Below are 20,577 nucleotides of genomic sequence, written 5' to 3' on the forward strand. Positions count from 1 at the left end.
GATAAGTGGCTCATTTTGACCAGTTTCCTGCCCCATTGAAGAGACATTTAGGTTAATCTGCTGTTTTTGATGTTTCCCTGCAAAAATGTGAGGAAACCAATTGCCTTAAACCATTTAGTTTCCACAAGAAGAGAATATTTCAGTCCACTCAAATTCTTTGTGTAGCTAAAACCTTAGTTGCATAAAGCCACTAAAATTGTAAACTTAAAAACACAAACTCAAATCTTTTGCAGTTACTTGCTAACAAACTAGTTAGCAATAGCACAAACACTCATGCATGTCCTAACATAATGTTCTCTGGCCCATCCACAACCCAACCACAGGCTCATACCCTTCACCACAATGCTAACCCCCCAAAACCGAAACCAGTTTAAATCTCAACATAACAGAACATTAAACACTAACATATCTCCCCTATATTAAAGGTGCCCTAGAACTTTTTTTTTTAAAGATGTAATATAAGTCTAAGGTGTCCCCTGAATGTGTCTGTGAAGCTTCAGCTCAAAATACCCCATAGATTGTTTTTTTTTATTCATTTTTTAACTGCCTATTTTGGGGCATAATTAGAAATGAGCCGATTCAGGGTGTGTGGCCCTTTAATTCTCGTGCTCCACGCCCCAAGAGCTCGCGCTTGCCTTGAACAACATAAAAAAAGTTCAAACAGCTAATATAACCCTCAAAATGGATTTTTACAAAGTGTTCGTCATGCAGCATGTCTAATCGCGTAAGTACAGTGTTTATTTTGATGTTTACATTGATTCTGAATGAATTTGAGGCTATGTTCCATGGCTAACGGCTAATGCTACACTGTTGGAGAGATTTATAAAGAATGAAGTTGTGTTTATGCATTATACAGACTGCAAGTGTTTAAAAATGAAAATAGCGACGGCTCTTGTCTCCATGAATACAGTAAGAAACGATGGTAACTTTAACCACATTTAACAGTACATTAGCAACATGCTAACGCAACATTTAGAAAGACAATTTACAAATATCACTAAAAATATCATGTTATCATGAATCATGTCAGTTATTATTGCTCCATCTGCCATTTTTTGCTATTGTCCTTGCTTGCTTACCTAGTCTGTTGATTCAGCTGTGCACAGATCCAGACGTTAATACTGGCTGCTCTTGTGTAATGCCTCGATCATGGGCTGGCATATGCAAATATTGGGGGCGTACATATTAATGATCCCGACTGTTACATAACAGTCTGTGTTATGTTGAGATTCGCCTGTTCTTAGGAGGTCTTTTAAACAAATGAGATTTATATAAGAAGGAGGAAACAATGGAGTTTGAGACTCACTGTATGTCATTTCCATGTACTGAACTCTTGTTATTTAACTTTGCCGAGGTAAATTCAATTTTTGAATCTAGGGCACCTTTAAAGGTACACTATGTAACTTTTGGCTCTCTAGCGGGTAAAAAAACTAAACTGCAAGATTTTTCAGAAGAACATTGTTTTTGTTGTGCTTTGGCTCGGCATGACTGTACGGATGAATATGTTTATCCTACTGCTCATAAAACATCCACTACTATGCTTAAGAGATATAACCAGTTTAGATAGGGAGGATCTAAAGCTGACAAGCTGAAGACATTTCTGTAGCTATACCCATTAATATACACTGTACTTCCAGCACAGCGCTACAGCCATAATGAAATGAGCCTTCACAATAGATAATGTTTTACAATGAACTCTGTTAGAGAGCTACATATGGCAGTTTATCTGTTCAGTAAAATACCTTACTCAACTGTTGAGTAATAAAAACACCATCTCCACATTGCTTTCACAACATATCAAATCCCTCAGTTCTTGGCATCTCCAGAAAGAAAAGCCAATGTTGATTCTTGTTTTATTACGAGCTCTGTCACATTCTCTTTTTGCAAGCAGACTCTCCTCTGTTCGGCATTTTTTTTATAAATGGGTGATTTCCCGAAGGTTTGAGATATAGTGCGCACCATGTCAAGCTTTTTTGCTCGTTGTGACAACTAACCTATGCCACTCCCAAACCATACATGTGTCAAAGTAGCGGGAACAACTTTTCTTGCACGGGCGATTGACGCATGCTCGCAACTTCCCACAAAAACATCTTGCTTGGTTTGAAATATAAACACTTATAATAGGCTTACCATAGTGAATCAGGGTAAGACAAAAACATATTTTAGAAGAAGGATTGATGATGTATTGACTCGTTTAAATTTTGTTAATTTTGAACAAAGAAAAGTTACTTAGTGTACCTTTAATCTTGTGCAGAAATATAAAACACAACACTTAATTTCAACATTTACTCTCAACAGTCCGAAACGAAGTATGCTGGGAAAATGAAATTTGCTTTAACTTATGCTGCGCTCAAGCCATGTCGTAAAATTACCGTAATTACGAGATGACAACATGTGTTGCAATATCAACTGCAATATGTGTTACAAGTTGGAACTTTCAGAAAATTATGCATTTACAAGCTGTATTTATGAGTTTTACGAGGACATGAATGCTTTTTACAAGTTGGAATTCACTAGCAGCAGGTATTACGCTCTCGCAACTTCTGATTCTAATAAATACTGCAATATTACATAAAAAACAAAAATTGTCCATTTTGATTTCATGGTGACTTTAAATGTTTTTAAAAAAAAAAAAAAAGTGCCATAGTGGTTAATCAATGGCACACTTCCCCTTTAAATAAGCATCACAGCCAGCTCTTGATAGCCAGAGTGATAAACATGACAAACAAGTGGCAAATTCCACATGCACATGACAGATACCAAAGCAGGAATGAATTGCTCTTATAGGACTGAATCTGTGCTCCGTTGTACTGAAATGCGTCCAGCTCTCAAGATTAAATTTACCTTGGAACAAAGTCATTTTAGAGCACTGCCTCCTGAGGCATTTGTCTCTGTCAACATAATATCATTTTGTGTAATGACTCAGCAGAATAAATCCAGAGTTGGACTGACAGAGTCCCACCTTGCCAGGAGCTCAAACAATCAGGTCTGTGTTTGGCATGTAAATTATAGGGAATGTAGCTCAAGCACACATTCACATTTCTGCAAGGGTAAAGCACTGTTCTATGGATCTGATAGTGTATTTACTGGAGCTGATATTACGAAGAGTTGTGGATCAATCCCAAATGCATTGCAGTTCAAGAGGCTTTAAAGTCCCTGTTTATATGTCTATGTGGTGTTTTTTATAATATGTTTTAAGACAAAGCATGTGCAAATTCATAAGTCAAGTCTGAGTATTTTCTCTTTAAAAAAAACACGGCTTGAAATTGCTGGTGTATCTGACGTCACAAACTACCTTGTAACCTATCACGTCAACGTGCCGGGGCTTTAATATATCATTAACTATGACCGCTCTGAAGCAAGGGAGTCTAGCCAGGTTATCCCGGTATATTTTTCTGTTGATATGAAAAATCGGGTAGATTTAGCAATATATATTACGATGTTATAATGAACTATATGCCTTTTTCCACTGACATTCTAAGTTGTTCAAAGCATTTGTAAGGATACTGATTTTTAGAAGACAGCTGTCTGACTCTAACATTAGCAACACATTATCAGCTATTTGAGCTGTCATAGTCAAACAAAAGGATAATCATATTAATTACTGTTATGTGTTCGAAGTTGTAAAAAGCGATACCATTGTGCAGCGTTTACCTCAGTAAGTTGACCGAGTGGATCTCTGAGCTCATGCGAGTGAGTGGAGGCGGGGCTAATTAGCATATTAATAGATCCGCAGATACTAATTGAAGCAAGGGTGTAGAGTAACATTCAAGCTATTTTAGGGCATGAAGATTTTTTTTTCACAGGACAAATGTTTAAATATGTAATTTTGATGATCAAAGATGAGTTTTAAAAGATAAAATTATTGACTACATGCAGGGGGACTTTAATTTTCTCTTTTCAGCATCCATGGCATGAGGTTTAATAACACAGACAAAACATCAAAATCCATCAGTTTGTAAATATGATATGGCAATGCATTTACAGTGATGCATTATACAATGTAAGCCTATCAGGTGATTTCACAGCTTTGTGAATAAAAATGTAAAAAAAAAATATGAGACTCAAACTGTATTAAATAAGATTAAGCAAAACACTTACATATGTTGTCTGTGCCACTATTTAAATAAGAGTCATTGTTAATGGGGTGAAGGTACATTCGAATGGAAGATTCTTTCTGATGCTACAATAACTGACCATAATATATTCTTACAAAAAAAATAGTCACCTTTCAATGTTACTTTTTTATTCATTTATTTAATACAGAATATATCATATTCCTAGAAAATGCAAAATTATTGTCTTAGTTAATCCACAACGATAATCACAGTCGCACAGAGACTGTAAATAACCTGGAATATTCCAGGAAAACAACAACAGAACTCAACCACACATGAGGGAACTGCATCATGGGAATTCCCACAGGTCTGTGTCTCATCTCATTCTAGTCTCATTCTGTGTTAGGACAGTTCAATAATTAATTAAAACAAGTGTGTCTGCTCAAGGGTGGCAAGGTCTTGTAATGAATATTCTGAGTAGATCTCAATCCCAGCGTGTCTCAGATATCAAGACCCACACAACTTTCACTTCAACTCTTCATAACCTCTGAATAACCATACGGATGTGCAACTGATTTAAAGAATAGAGCATTTGCATTCTGACCTCACAAACAGAAAAATAATATTATGATTTTATAATATCTTGTTTTCTGTGATATTGACCTTATATTTTTTTCTATTCCTCAAGCTAAGCACAAACTACAAGATTGAAGCTAGTCACACTTTTTTGTTTTTAATACGTTTTCTTGAAAAATCAAACTGCTGCCCACGTCTCCCCGCACTCTCATCCATATTTTTTCAGCTTTTTATCATGTTCTGTGTAAATATAAAAACAAACAAGCTTTTATTTCAAGTTGTTTGTTTACAAATCACATATCTATGTGCATAGAAATGTGAGAACGAATTTGGGCATCATAAGTACAGTTGGGGAGGAGAAGTATCTCTAGTGTGTGTTAGTTGTATTAAGTACACACCAACACAAAACAATAAACTACATTATTAAAACAACCATGAAATCAAAATTTTGCAGTATTTGTAATAAATGATTTATGCATACACATCATTATTATTACTATTATTTAATTCATGTGCCCTCAATCTTTAATCAAAATAACTTCCCCTCCCTCTTGCAGCGAAATCTCCTCTCTTCTCTGATAATGTGTTTACTGGAGCGAGGGCGGGACAACCTGTCACTCACATGAGATCACTGCATTAGCAAACCACAATCATCCAATCAATTCCCGACAGACAAAAATCAAGTCCCGCCCTACATTTTTTCTTGTTCCAGAAGCCATTTCACTTGGATATACATCACAATAGGGAAGAAAAGACAATCGCAACTTCCCTTTCAGTGCCGACTTTAAATGTGCACAGGTAAACAAGCTTCAGCTGTAAAATCTAACAGACCTTCAAATGAAGAAACAGACTCAAGAAAGAAAAATTTAAAACACACTTCACATAACTTCTTAATTTCACAAATGATTTGGATACAATTAATACATATTTGATTCCAAATCACATAAATGTCTCTCCAATTAGTTCTCATAAAATGATAGGTAGTTTCCATCAGTTCAAATCTAAAAAAAAAATTATGTAAATTGTACTTGTATATATCTATGGCGCCCCGGACATGACATGCAGGAAAAAACTAGTAGGCTAAATCGAGCGCACGATTTACTACTGAATAAAATCAGTTATTGATCACAAAACAAAGGTCTGAAAATTCTGAAAAATCTTGATTTTAAAGAAAAAATGTTAATCAAAAATGATGCAATTTTTATTTTTATTGTGCGTATTGCTTTTGCAGGGCAGAGTGGCACCAAACAGAGTTTAAAAAATTACATTAAAGGCACTCAGTGCTGTTAAGAGTTAAAAATACACACTTTAAATACATATAGATTATACTGTACACACACGGTACACAAAACATCATTTTTAAGCAATGTCAATACTTGGTGCAAGGCATGATTGCATTGTCTTGTATGATTTCATTAGGTGATGAACAAATGAACACACTCCAAATACTGTTCTTGTAGAATTGGCAGTGTTTATGAAGGTCTTTATTTGTTAATCTGCATGAGCAAATCGTCCCCCTGTGCTTTGATTTATTGATTAGATGGCAGGCAGTGAACAGAGGTAAACAGCGTCCTGTGATGAGAACTGAACCTCTGGAATGAATGTAAACACAGTGCTTAGAATCAACAGCAGGGCTGTTTACACGGCTGCCGCAATTGCGAGGGGAATTTCCATAATCACGCCATGTTTTCGGCAGGCTTCATTTGACCCCTGTTTGTCCCTGGAGATGTTGTCAGCTTTAAAGAGTTTCTGTAAGAATCAGGTAAAGGATGACGAGAGTGCGGTGGAGGATGAGTCACCACCACTGATCTACATTTATATAGATCAACACGCCGCAGTCACACAGTGATTAAGACCACAGAAAGCCAAACTGACACGGATGATTTGTTTGTTTTTGTGCGGGTGATTGTGGGAAGGGAATGAGGATGAGTCAGAATTTGCTTTGTAATATTCTTTGTTCCAATTAAGCACTTGTTTTACATTGCAGCTCTTATGAAAAATGTACCATGGTTTTTAGACATGTACAGACAGACAGAGGACCTTGTAAATACCATGGTGAGCTGTATTAATAAAATCTTGAAATTGATTAATTTTATATCACTTTACACAATAGTTATTGTTAAAAAAAATACTTTATAGAATTATCGTCTCATGTCATGACATGATTTTCTGTGATATTTTTCAGATATTAGTTTAAACATACTGCAACTCTAGACTTCCTCCCCAATCTCAAACCTGAAACTAATATGCAAAAATGACTTTGTTCTGTTCTTCTGCAACTTTATCATGCAGCTGAATGACCAGAGTATGTGAGTGAAGTTAATCGACAATTTCCCAAAAGCATTCCAATCTTGCAATTTTCCAATTCTTGCATTTCACTGTTCGCTCCTTTGCATAGTTTCTGTTTGGTTGCACCGTAATGTTTTTTTTTTTTTTTTTAAACGATTTGTTTTAACATTACCATTAAAAAGTTGGTGAGTAAGATTTTTAAAAGAAATGTATACTTTTATTCAGCAAGGGTGACAGTAAGACATTTATAATGTTGCAAAAGTAGGGCTGTAAAATCGATTAATTGCGATTACTCACATCCAATATAAATGTTTGTGTTTACATAATATATGTGTGTAAATACATATATGACAGTAAAGACATTTATAATGTTGCAAAAGTAGGGCTGTAAAATCGACTAATTGTGATTAAATCTAACAAATCTAACAAAAGTTTCTTTACATAATAAACGTGTGTAAATATATATGTCACGAGGGGTTGCAGGAAGGCAGACACAGAAGAAGATAATAAATCCAAAAGGCAGGTTTTAATTATAATTCCAACAGGCAGGCGATAAGACACAACACACATAAACATAACGGTGATCGGACAGAGACAGAGTGAACAGGAGGAACTTAAAGGGTTAGTTCACCCAAAAATGAAAATTATGTCATTAATGACTCACCCTCATGTCGTTCCACACCCGTAAGACCTTCGTTCATCTTCGGAACACAGTTTAAGATATTTTAGATTTAGTCCGAGAGATTTCTGTCCTTCCATTGAAAGTGTTTGTACGGTAGACTGTCCATGTCCAGAAAGGTAATAAAAACATCATCAAAGTAGTCCATGTGACATCAGTGACATCCAAAAATAACAAAAACTACGACTTTATTCAGCATTGTATTCTCTTCCGCGTCTGTTGTCAATTCGGGTTCACGACTCCGCAGTGACGCTGCTGACGTAAGACGCTGCTGACGTGTTATCCGGTGCGCCCGAGCTTCGTTTACAGTCTGAGGGAGACGCACACTGTATTCAAGCTATTCTACATTGTTTGTATTTTGGTATTGCTATATATTTTTTAAATGGTACGTAAGTGTGCATGTCGCGGATGTCCTAATCGCCAAAAACAACGACGTATAAGTGTATTACCAACGCCGACAGGTGAAAGGATTAAATGGAATCAATTCAATGGAATCAATTCAATGGAAAGGATTCCGGAAGAGAATACAATGCTGAATAAAGTCGTAGTTTTTGTTATTTTTGGACCAAAATGTTTTTTCGATGCTTCAAAAACTTCTAACTGACCCACTGATGTCACATGGACTACTTTGATGATGTTTTTATTACCTTTCTGGACATGGACAGTCTACCGTACATACATTTTCAATGGAGGGACAGAAAGCTCTTGGACTAAATCTAAAATATCTTAAACGGGTTTGGAACGACATGAGGGTGAGTCATTAAAGGTGCCCTAGATTCAAAAATTGAATTTACCTTGGCATAGTTGAATAACTAGAGTTCAGTACATGGAAAAGACATACAGTGAGTCTCAAACTCCATTGTTTCCTCCTTCTTATATAAATCTCATTTGTTTAAACGACCTCCGAAGAACAGGCGAATCTCAACATAACACCGACTGTTACGTAACAGTCGGGGTGTACGCCCCAATATTTGCATAATGCCAGCCCATGTTCCCAACATTATGAAAGGGATTACACAAGGGCAGCCAGTTAACGTCTGGAGCTGCACACAGCCGAATCGTCAGACTAGGTAAGCAAGAACAACAGCGAAAAATGGCAGATAGAGCAACAATAACTGACATAATCCATGATATCATGATATTTTTAGTGATATTTGTAAATTGTCTTTCTAAATGTTTCGTTAGCATGTTGCTAATGTACTGTTAAATGAGGTTAAAGTTACCATCGTTTCTTACTGCATTCTTGGGCACCTTTAATGACATAATTTTCATTTTTGGGTGAACTAACTCTTTATATAGCAAACACCACAATATTTCTGTTTCATATAAATGCTGATTATTTGAACTGTCCATTTATCAAAAATTTCTGAACAAAATGTATCATGGTTTCCAGAAATATTTTAAACGGCAAAACATTGAAAATAATAAGAAATGTTTCTTGAGCACCAAATCAGCATATTAATGATTTCTGAAGGATCATGTGAAACTGAAGACTGGAGTAATAATGCTGAAAATTCAGCTTTGCATCACAGGAATAAATTACATTTTAAAATTATTAAAATAGAAAACAGTTATTTTAAATTGTAATAATATTTCTGTTTTTACTGTGTTTTTGATCAAATACAGTAAATGCAGCCTTGGTGAGCAAAAGAGACTTCTTTTTTTTTTAAAAATATTGAAAGTCTTACCACCCTAACGGTAGTTAAAAAAAAAATTATTTCCATATGTGATAGGAAGACTTCACATATGTATTTTGTTTTTTAATCTACAGTGAATCTTTGGTCATACCACAGTTTGAGAAGCATAGTCTTAAGGGGGGAAAAAAATCACATCAAATATTTTTACACTTAATACAGAGGACCACAATTCCCAGTGGGAAGCAGGACTCAAAAAAAAGACAAGCCATCAATGTGCCAGCGAGCTGCTGCCCACGTCTCCCCAGTGACCGTCTCTTCCATATTGTTTTTCTTCAAGTTCTGTACAAGAAAATGACCATAAGCCACCCTTCATGTTGTTTGTTGATATTGTCAAGAACGCTTGCGTTGCTTTGTGTGTCAGTTTGTATAAGAACAATGTGACTTTTGGGTGTTTGTTTAAAGTCAGGGAGGAGAGTAATCTTGTAATTCATGCACCTAGTCTGTGATTAGTTCTGTAAACTAGAAGCTTTTAAATATACTCAGGGCGAACCACTTCTGTCTTGTAGTGTTCACTGCGCCTTATATTTCAATGTCAACAGCTTTTAGTTTCCTCAACAAGCCTGCCACTGCCCTCTGAAACCACACACACAGTCTGTGCCACTTTATTTTGGAGCGATAAAAGGCTTTTGATGAAATCACTCTAAAACGTTGGAACGCTTAGACCAGAGGGATGACTCACTACTGAGAAGAAGAGGAAATACAATAAAATGAAATAACCTTCTGAACGTGCCATGTTTCCCTCTGCTTCCGCTGCTGTTGTGCGCTGTGGGTTTATGACATAAAACACTGAACAAAGAACTGATTTTTTTTTATATACCTGCTGCAGGTACCACAGCTTTCATGATTACATGATTTCTCTTTCTTCAACATGCCCTGTCTGTTTTTTTTCACATCTCCTCCCACACGTGTCTCAGATGTGTTGGGTTAAAAATAGACTAGATTAAACCAGCAAGTGAAGATCAGAGTGTGAAAGTCAGAGTGGAGTACCGAACAGGAGAAAATCCCATGATTCACTGCTGTTCATCAGTGACATTTCTTTGTGTATTCCCAGAACTCCACAACACACGGCTCTTAAAATAAACCAACGTTTTGTGTGACTGTGGGCTTGGACATTAGAAGGAATAAAACAACAAAGCATTGACACAACGTAAAACTCAAGCCATTTTATTTTCATTTTATTTTATTCTATTTTTTACTTTGCTTTCATATTGTAATGTATTTAATTTTCCTGCTTCATTTTTATAACTATTACATTTAAAGCAGTTTTTGTTTTTTTTTGGTCTCTGATTTTCTATTTTAAAGGTGCAGTGTGTAAATTTGAGCAGCATCTAGCAGTGAGGTTGCGAATTTCGAAGCACGTAGAGAAGCTACAGTGGCCGACACAGGACAAAGATGTCATCGTCTGAGACAGCAGAGAGTAGTCAGTCAAGCAAACGCGCTTTGTAGAGCAGCGCAAAATGGCGACTTTGATGTAAGGGGACCCGCGGTGTATGAGATAAAAATGGCTCATTCTAAGCTAATAAAAACATAACGGTTCATTAAGTTAGGTCTTTATACACCACTGCAAACATAGTTATGTATATTATATTGCATTTCTGTCAATAGATCCTCCTAAATATTACACACTGGACCTTTTAAATAATCTTATTTTTAAACATATGTACAACTAATAAGCCAAAACATTCTGACCATTCACAGGTGAAGCAAATATCGTTGATCATCTCCTAACAAGGCCACATATTAATGTCTGGGTAGTTCTCATAATCAACGTGTTGGATGCAGGAGAAATGGACAGGAATAAGATCTGAGGGACTTTGACAAGAGCCAATTTGTTATTTGTTATTTTTTTTCTTTTTTTCCGATAAATTAAGCTCCAATTTGTGTATCAATGAATTTCTGTTGATTTTTGCATTTTACATTGCTGAATTGGTCTTTGTTAGTGAACACTCTGAGATGATGTTCAGGTCATCTTCAGGAATATACTGGTATGACACGTCATGACACATGACCTTTGACCTCAGGATGACTGTACATCCAATGCTTTCTAGAAGGAGAATATGCAGTTGCTCTCATGACTCACAAAAACTCGCTTTGAGGTGTTAGAGATGAGCAGGTCTCCAGAAACCAAAGAGCAAATTCATGTACTTTTTCTCTGTCTGCTCCCAGAACATTAACTTTTGCACTCACCAACTCTTCCAAGTGAATATTTCTAAGGGTAGGGTTATTTTTGTATAGGCACATATACCCTAAAGTCTTAGCTACAAAAAAAATGTTATTGAACTTTTCCACCATTAACCAAAAAGAACTTTGAACACATTGATGCCATGTAGGTAATAGCCTACCTTGTTTTATTATTATTTTTAATATCTTCCTCATATTCTCTGTTTTTCTTTCTCTGTCAGAGCCACAAATGTGTTTTTTAAAGGTAGGGTAGGCAATTTCGGAGAGGATAGCAATAGCAAGCTAGCTTTGAAAGCATTAGATTCCGCCCTTCCTTCAGAGCACTTTCAAAACACGAACGCTCACAGCCAGAGCAGATTCTGCAAAGCATCACGAGAGAAGGTGTTAAATTACCTCAAAGAACATAACATTACAATAATAATGAACGTAAACAACGTACAGACTTGTACCACCTGACTGCTGCAGATTCATTTCGGCGTTGATAGAAACGCATAAATCCGAGTCTGAGGATGTGAACAGCTCCGGGTAGAACGTCACGGGTTGCCATCTTGTAATTAGTTATGACATAGCATAAGCTCATTGTTTTGGTTCAGGAGGAACTGTAAAAGGTGGCTGCTGTTTGTTTGTGGCACTCGGTGACTGTCTGTCTACAACTCTGCATAGCCTTACAGAACGCACTGATGACGTGCGCTGAGGTATGGAAATACATATGTTGACAGGCAGGCAGGACATCCTATCATGATTGGACAAATTTGCATTGATTTGGTCCTGAGACTTCTACAGAAGAGATATGTACATGTTTTAATATTTATACCACTTCTATTATTGATTGCTATCAGGATGTTAAGAGAGTTTCAACCAGAATAACAAAAAGTGTTTATGAAAAAATACATACCCTACCTTTTAAAGCTGTTTTTGTCATGTTGGAGCAGAGCAGTCACTCACTCGTATTATGACACATTTCTGTGTTTAAGGTCCTGCGCATGAATGATGACCTTTACCGTCACAGCCGTAACCTTTGTGTTAAAGAGTACCTATAGCCTGCAGGCTACATCACTTATGCACGTACTCCCTTGTAGCATCTTTTCAGGTGTATTAAAAGATTCTGCTTTTCCTATGCCCTTTAGATGTACAAGCCACTTTTATCCACAGAAATCCATATAAAAACCTCTTCAAAAGAACGTTTGGAATTTTAAACCAGCATGTTTTTTTTTTGTTTTTTTTTCTTAAAAATGCCTAGAGATGATGGGAAATGGTGAACGTGATTTCACGAAGTACAACATGTTCCCGGATCAACATCTTTGTTGATCCTGGGACAACATTCCAATCAACCAATCAGATTTGAGGGACAAGTTTACCGTTTATGTCAAGTTTAGGCTTACAACCTAGGTTAGGTGCTTCCACAACAGTGTTGTTCAACTATCATTTCCCTCTGATTTTAGGGATAAGTTATGGGTAGGGTTAGGTTTAGGGATTGGGAAAAGGTTAGGACTAAATTTTCGGATAGGAAAGTTGTTCCAGGATCAACAAAATATTGTCTTACTTGGCAAAATCATGGTGACCGATAGGAAACATTGAGAAAGCTACTTGTTTGTTTTCATTTTGCTAGAGAAAGAGACTTTAGCTGCCTTTTCCATTATCCAAAGTTCAAATATTTCAACTCATCCAAAGTTTACCATAAATGCGCATATGAATGAAAATCCACACAGCTCCCATACTACTCTACATTGGAAATGAATGACTTCTGGCTTGTCGCTTGTCGGAGATAGAAAAAATGAAGCTTTAGGAAATGTTTTGAATAGCATAGCATACTACTCCTACTGTTTCTGTTGTGTATATAATGTGTCCCACAATACACTGCTCTCAAATTGACCTTTCATTTCCAGTGTACCAAAGAACAGGAAGTAATATTAGTGGTTGAATTCAGAATAGTGTACTAGCAAACTACTATTTCTGTCATATAAATATATGGCAGAAGTGGTAAGAGTAATAAACTATTCTGAATTCAGCCAGCAGCACTTATTAACTATACACAAATAATCATCATGTTATTATAATGTGTATTTATATTTACATACTGCATACTATTTCACATACTGTTTAAAAAAATAGGCAGTATAGAATATACTGCACAGTATTCAGCAAGTATTCCATCCATAATGGCTTTCAGTGTTGACAACACTCTTTAATTTACCCCAATTAACAGATGAAGAAGACTGCAAACTTTTTCTTCTGTCTTTAGATCGAGTACAGCTTACACTTACCAAACATCTCACAACATTCAACCAGTGTGATAATGAATTATTCATCAGCTTAGAGAAGCTATTAAACTAAGCCTTTAATGAGAGCGTTTGAGATCATTAAGCTCAATGTACTTCAGTCAGACATTAATCAGCCAGTTTGTTCTTAATCCTCTGGTCACTTTTCAAATCTGTAAATTTGTCCAAAGTAATAATTTTGTGGTATGTGGTATTTTTCTGTTGTGAGGTGAAAAAATGATCCTACGCACAGACTTTTTCTAGTTTAGCAAATGTAAAGCTTCTGTAAAGTTCGAGTCTGTTCTGAATGTGGTTTTGTTTTGTTTTTGTTTTCTTGGGGGGGTGGTAATCAGTGTTATTTTGGAATGTTTTGGGCTCAGGTCACCTTCTCCTGCTCTTAATGTCTTTTCTGTCTCTGGTTGCTTTTTTAGGTTTGTCCCAGAAGGAAACCTCTGAGTCAGAGACAAGCATCCTGCCAACATGTTCAGCACCAAAAGGTCAGATACGACACAGTGGTTTGTTGTCTGTTTTTGTGAAGTGACTTTGAGGGCTAGACTTTATTTGCATCATTTTAATCATGACCTCTTGGACACAATAAGGGTGCGTTCACACTTGTCATGTTTAGTTCGATTAAAACGAACCCTGGTGCGATTTCTCTGTTAGTGCGGTTCATTTGAACATGTGTGAACGCTGCCATCCGAACCCTGTTGCGCACCAAACAAGCGGACCGAGACCACTGAAAAGATGGGTCTCGGTCTGCTTCCAAACGAACTCTAGTGCAACACGAACCAAAGACATGTAAACGAACCAAAAACAGGAAGTAGAGACCCTAAAAAGGACAGAATCCTCACACATGTCGGTTTTTCTTGTCATAGTCGTGAGTTTGCCCATCACAGGCATCAGACGCATCTATACGCAGCAGATCGTTTGTGTGTGTGACGGAGGGATTCCCGCCGCTGTTTTGACTACTTTACACATTTTATAAGCTCTTCACGAGTTCCCAGCTGGCCAAAATACCATCACATGCAGGCTACGCACACACAACAAGCACATTTACCTCAGCACACAGCATTGTTTTGGATGTTCGGTAAATTCCGTCTCAAAATAGGCAATACGTCATAAAATCCAACCAATCAGCTTGTGAATGTATCCCTATGCCTTTAGGTTCGGTATCTTTTGGTTCAGTGATAAAATTGCCAATCTGAACGCTAATCGGACCAGGACTAAATGTTTTTTTTTCTTTCTTTGGTCCGGACCAAATGAACCAAATGAACCGAACTAGCCTACAAGTGTGAACAGACCCTAAATCACTAACGTAAATAGAAATGCACTTACTTGAGATTGTTACATTTTTCCTGCCACTTTCTGAATGTAGCGTTTACCCATACATTTTTGTCACAATTTCTTTTTTTTTTTAACCATTTTGGTAGATCTCATTAAGCCTTTGTCCTTTGTACTATAAAAACATATTGTAGGATTCAAAACTCAAAATTTCCTGTCTAGTCTGAGGTTATCCTTCATTGAAGTTAAAGGGTTAGTTCACCCAAAAATGAAAATTCTGTCATTAATTACTCTCCCTCATGTCTTTCCACACCTGTAAGACCTTCGTTCATCTTTGGAACACAAATTAAGATATTTTTCATAAAATCCGATGGCTCAGTGAGGCTTGCATTGCCAGCAAGATAATTAACCAAAAAACCAAAATAACGATGTTATGACAATATCAAGTGATTGGTGATTTCAGTGATTGGTGACTTTGGCAGTTTGATACATGCTCTGAACCACTGATTCGAAACAAAAGATTTGTAAAATTTCATGAAGCAGTGTTTTGAAATCGCCCATCACTAGATTTTGTCATAAAGTCGTTATTTTGTTTTTTGGCGCAAAAATTTTTTTTCTCATCGCTTAATAACATTAAGGTTGAGCTGTTTCACATGAACTGTTTTAAATATGTCTTTAGTAGCTTTCTGGGCATTGAAAGTGTTAATTGTCTCGCTGGCAATGCAGGCCTCACTGAGCCATTGGATTTTATCAAAAGTATCTTAATTTGTGTTACGAAGATGAACGAAGGTCTTAGAGGTGTGGAACGACATGAGGGTGAGTAATTAATGACAGAATTTTCATTTTTGGGTGAACTAACCCTCACCAAAACATCTTTTATTATGTTTTGAAATGTTAACACATGATCGCCAGTTGTTTTTCCGCCTGAAAGAGCTGGATTTTATGATAAAACATTGTATACTGAGATTTGACCATTTGAAATTTATTTAAATCAGTCTGTATATTCCCTCTGAAATTAATTTCCACTGCAGACGTGTTTTCAGAATGTCAAAAGCCAGGTTTGACTCATCTAACTGAATCTGAATTTGCCTCTTGTGGGTCATTGTGCAGACACACACACGCTGAGTTTGACACCACAAACAAATGTAATTGGTAGCTCATGGAAGTAAAGAAAATTGACAAAATCTGTGTTGAGAGACTGTGACCCCAGGAAATCACATTATGCACAAAATAGTACGTTTTTGTACATATTCCAGTCTACTTACTAATTAACACTGATCATATTTGTCATAAAAGAGATTATAACCGAACATATTTCTTAGGAGATGTTCATTTGACATTCTAGATGTGATATTTTTGTTGGTCAGCCATGTAACCCATTCTGACTGACTGACTGACTGACTGACTGACTTTGGGCAGCATTAATCCAAGAGAAAGAACGAAGAAAGATGCATATTTTGTGTGCATACTGTGTGCATCACTTTTGAAGCAAAAATCTTTTATCTAGACTCTTATATTTTTCTTTGATACATAGTGGAAGCTTGTCAGAATGTTTTTACGCTCTCATTGCTTTATATTCCATTAGCCGATAATAGTGAAAGTTTTGTTTTTGTAGAAATTTCCATAAATATCTAAGTGACAAGTGACTGTTGAAACATGAAACATGCATGGTTGAACTGTTTGCTATAAGTTCAACAACATGCATTTAGACAACAGATAGGGTGAGTTTTCATTTCATGCCAACTTTAGATACAACATTTCCATTTTAACAGCTCACAAGTTTTAGCTTGTAACTAAATACGTTTGTTTTTTACAACTTGTTTTCTTTCCACCTCCTTTGACAAGGCAATGTTTCATGATTGTTTTTTTTTTTTTTTTTTTTTTTTTTTTTTTTTTTTGAAAAATGTATTTGATAAATGCTTTTCCATCGCATTCCTTGCTATCTTGGTATTTCCATCCAGCATTTTTTATGCATTATCCCATAATTTTCATAAAAATATGTTGATGGAAACCTGGGTAATGACCCTAATACTGAAATGACAATGCTATCCGACACTATTAAGGCTATGAGCGCATAGTTTTGAACCAGTCTGCATCCAATATAGAGCACTTTTATTGTTAGGGTTTGGGTTTTCATCAGCAGTTTAATGGCTCATGTTTGCATGCGCTTGTTAAACTGTAACAGGAACACGGCTAAATTGAATCCTTCATCGCTTGGATTGTTTATTAAATGCATTACAGGCTGAGCAGCTCATTAAAAATGTTGCCCTGCCATCAGTCTTCTCGTGAAAAACGAGCTGTAGTTCTCTTTGAGGTTGCAGTAATGCGTATGCGCTCTGGGCGGCAGATAAGGCTTCCTCTAATTAGACTTACCAATGTTTATGTTTCAAAATGGGCTCGGGCAGTAAGAGCTAAACCCTTCCACCGAGGCCTCGGGCACTGCTCTCATTACGCAGTCGTCACATTGCAGTCACCGGAATCATCTTGACCTCCTGTAGCTACGGTGTCACTTAAAATCCTGCAAATATACAGCTGACCTTGGGTAATGCAAAGAAGGTTCACCCTCCAGGTCTGTTTTGAGACAAATCACATTACAGCTGCATTTATTTTTGCATTCTTGTATGATTCCTGCAGACTGAATGAAGTAGACTCCAATGATTTGCTGCTGAAGCAGGAAGCGGCCTTCTTATGATGAAGAGACTGAGCTGTCACATAAAGGGTTTAATTGCTTTCGGTGAGAACTGTCATGATATTAATGGACACCTGGAATAAGTTGGATTCAGCGAACAGGTGTGATGCTGTCTAAAACAGGATCATGTCATATTGTCTGGCTGAATGGCGTTTTAAGAATGGAAATAGATAGTAGTGTCTCTGAGAGCCTGTTACTTATGAAAAGAAAACTTTGGATATGATTGTTAAAGGGGTCCTTGATTATGATTGGACTTTTTTTTTTAACTTTAGTTAGTGTGTGATGTTGCTGTTTGAGCATAAACAACATCTGCAAAGTTATGATGCTCGAAGTTCAATGCAAAGGGAGATATTTTCTTTTACAGAAATCACTTTTAAGGCCTACAACAAACAGCTGGTAGGGACTACAATGAGCTTCTTCCTGGGCTGGTGACATCACTAACCCCAAAATTTACATAAACCCTGCTCCCAGGAACACACAACAAAGGGGGTGAGGCCATGTTGGGCTGCTTTAGGGAAGAGAGAAATTGTTGTGTAGAGTGTTGTTGCCATGGTGTCATTTTACGCCAGACTGTTTCACAAACGAGGGTCAATTCAACACTGGATTTGCATAAAAGATGAACATGACGGCACATGCTAGTGGATGAGTTGAATCAACTCCAAAAAAATGTATCCATTAACCATTCAGAAATGTTGTAAGTTGTAACTTCTTCCTGAGTCTCTCCATCAGTGTCTGACTCCGGTTTGAACAATGTAAGGCTGAACACCGTTACTGACAGTCGTCATTTTGTCTGCTTGAGATTCTCCAGCTTTGTTGTTGTTGAGCAACCGAAGTGTGAGCTGTTAAAGCTCCGCCCTCTTTTAGAAAGCAGCCTAGAGCTGTAGCTCATTTGCATTTAAAGGAACACACACAAAAACGGCATGTTTTTGCTCACACCCAAATAGTGGCAAATTTGACAAGCTATAATAAATGATCTGTGGGGTATTTTGAGCTGAAACTTCACAGACATATTCTGGGGACACCAGAGACTTGTATTACATCTTGTGAAAAGGGGCATAATAGGTTCTTATAATAGGTTCATAATAGGTTTGCATATTTAATTAGAAATTTAATTGTGCATGCTATTTTTTCCTATATTTATATTTGCATTACTTTCAACATTATGAATATTTTTTATAATTACATAATTTATAATAATTATTATTATTATTATATAAAATATATTGTAATTATTATAATTAATTATATTAATTAATTAAAAAAAAAAATTATGAATGTTTCGTACTTTACATTATACTGTTGTGACAGATAAACTGACAAAGGACAAAGAAAAAACAAAGGAAAGCTGGATCCAAATACACTGAATTTTATTAACAGAATAAACAAATCAAACACAGAGAACAAAGAACCAAGAACAGAATGAGCTCACCAAACAGTACATCTAAGAAGGACAATACTTGACAAGGAACTCAAGAAACACTGAGGTTTAAATACACAAGGGAGTATATACCTAAACTTTACCTTTTTAGATATTTTTTTCAGAATCAGAATCAGAATCAGAAAGAGCTTTATTGCCAGGTATGTTGTTTACACATACTAGGAATTTGTTTTAGTGACAGAAGCTCCACAGTGCAACAGAGTAACAGCGACAAGACAAGACACATAATAAAAAGAATAAAATAATAATATACAAATTTACAAGATAGACAAAGTGCAAAAAAAGCAAAAGACAATATATATTATAGACAATTGTATGTACAATTATGTGTGCAAATTGAGATATAAATAAGTGTTTTAAGTAAATAATGTGTAATAGTGTTGTGTGTTCCGTGTTTGTCAAGTGTTCATGAGATGGATTGCTTGAGGGAAGAAACTGTTCCTGTGTCTGGTCGTTCTGGTGCTCAGGGCTCTGTAGCGTCGACCGGATGGCAACAGTTCAAAGAGGGAGTGTGCTGGATGTGAGGGGTCCAGAGTGATCTTCTTTGCCCTTTTTCTCACTCTGGATAAGTACAGTTCTTGGAGAGTGGGGAGGGTTGTGCCAATGATTCGCTCAGCAGACCGGACTACCCTCTGTAGTCTTCTGAGGTCAGATTTGGTAGCTGAGCTGAACCAGACGGTAATTGAAGTGCAGAGGATGGATTCAATGATGGCAGAGTAGAAGCAGCTCCTGTGGTAGGTTGAACTTCCTCAGCTGGCGAAGGAAGTACAACCTCTGCTGGGCCTTTTTCACAATGGACTCGATGTGGTTGTCCCACTTCAGGTCCTGGGAGATGGTGGTGCCCAGGAACCTGAATGACTCCACTGCAGTCACAGTGCTGTTCATGATGGTGAGTGGGGGGAGAGCAGGTGGGTTTTTCCTGAAGTCCACGATCATCTCCACTGTCTTGAGCGTGTTGAGCTCCAGGTTGTTAAGACTGCACCAGACAGCCAGCTGTTCAACCTCCAGTCTGTAAGCAGACTCGTCACCGTCCTGGATGAGGCCGATCAGTGTGGTGTCATCCGCAAACTTCAGGAGCTTGACAGAGGGGTCTTTAGAGGTGCAGTCGTTGGTGTAGAGGGAGAAGAGCAGTGGGGAGAGCACACAGCCCTGAGGGGCGCCGGTGCTGATGGTGAGGGTGCTGGATGAGAATTTCCCCAGCCTCACTAGCTGCTGCCTGTCTGTCAGGAAGCTGGTGATCCACTGACAGACAGAGGTGGGCACGGAGAGCTGAGTTAGTTTAGGCTGGAGGAGTGATGGGACAATGGTTTTAAAAGCAGAGCTGAAGTCCACAAACAGGATCCTCACATAAGACCCTAGTCTGTCCAGATGCTGGAGAACATAATGCAGTCCCATATTGACTGCATCATCCACAGACCTGTTTGCTCGGTA

General features: G+C 37.2%; 1 protein-coding gene across 2 annotated transcripts in view; it reads left to right on the forward strand.

Annotated features, from left to right (window-relative positions):
• The window catches only part of oxr1a (oxidation resistance 1a), a 180,453-nt gene that overhangs the window by 6,118 nt on the left and 153,758 nt on the right, over positions 1-20,577 (forward strand). For both annotated transcript variants that reach the window (XM_048154020.1, XM_048154021.1), the window contains exon 2: positions 14,170-14,235. In XM_048154020.1, the coding sequence (XP_048009977.1) occupies positions 14,219-14,235 (17 nt within the window). In that variant the 5' untranslated portion in view covers positions 14,170-14,218. The remainder of the gene's footprint in view (positions 1-14,169; positions 14,236-20,577) is intronic.

This window comes from Megalobrama amblycephala, linkage group LG13 (assembly GCF_018812025.1).
Source record: "Megalobrama amblycephala isolate DHTTF-2021 linkage group LG13, ASM1881202v1, whole genome shotgun sequence".
Taxonomy (NCBI): domain Eukaryota; kingdom Metazoa; phylum Chordata; class Actinopteri; order Cypriniformes; family Xenocyprididae; genus Megalobrama; species Megalobrama amblycephala.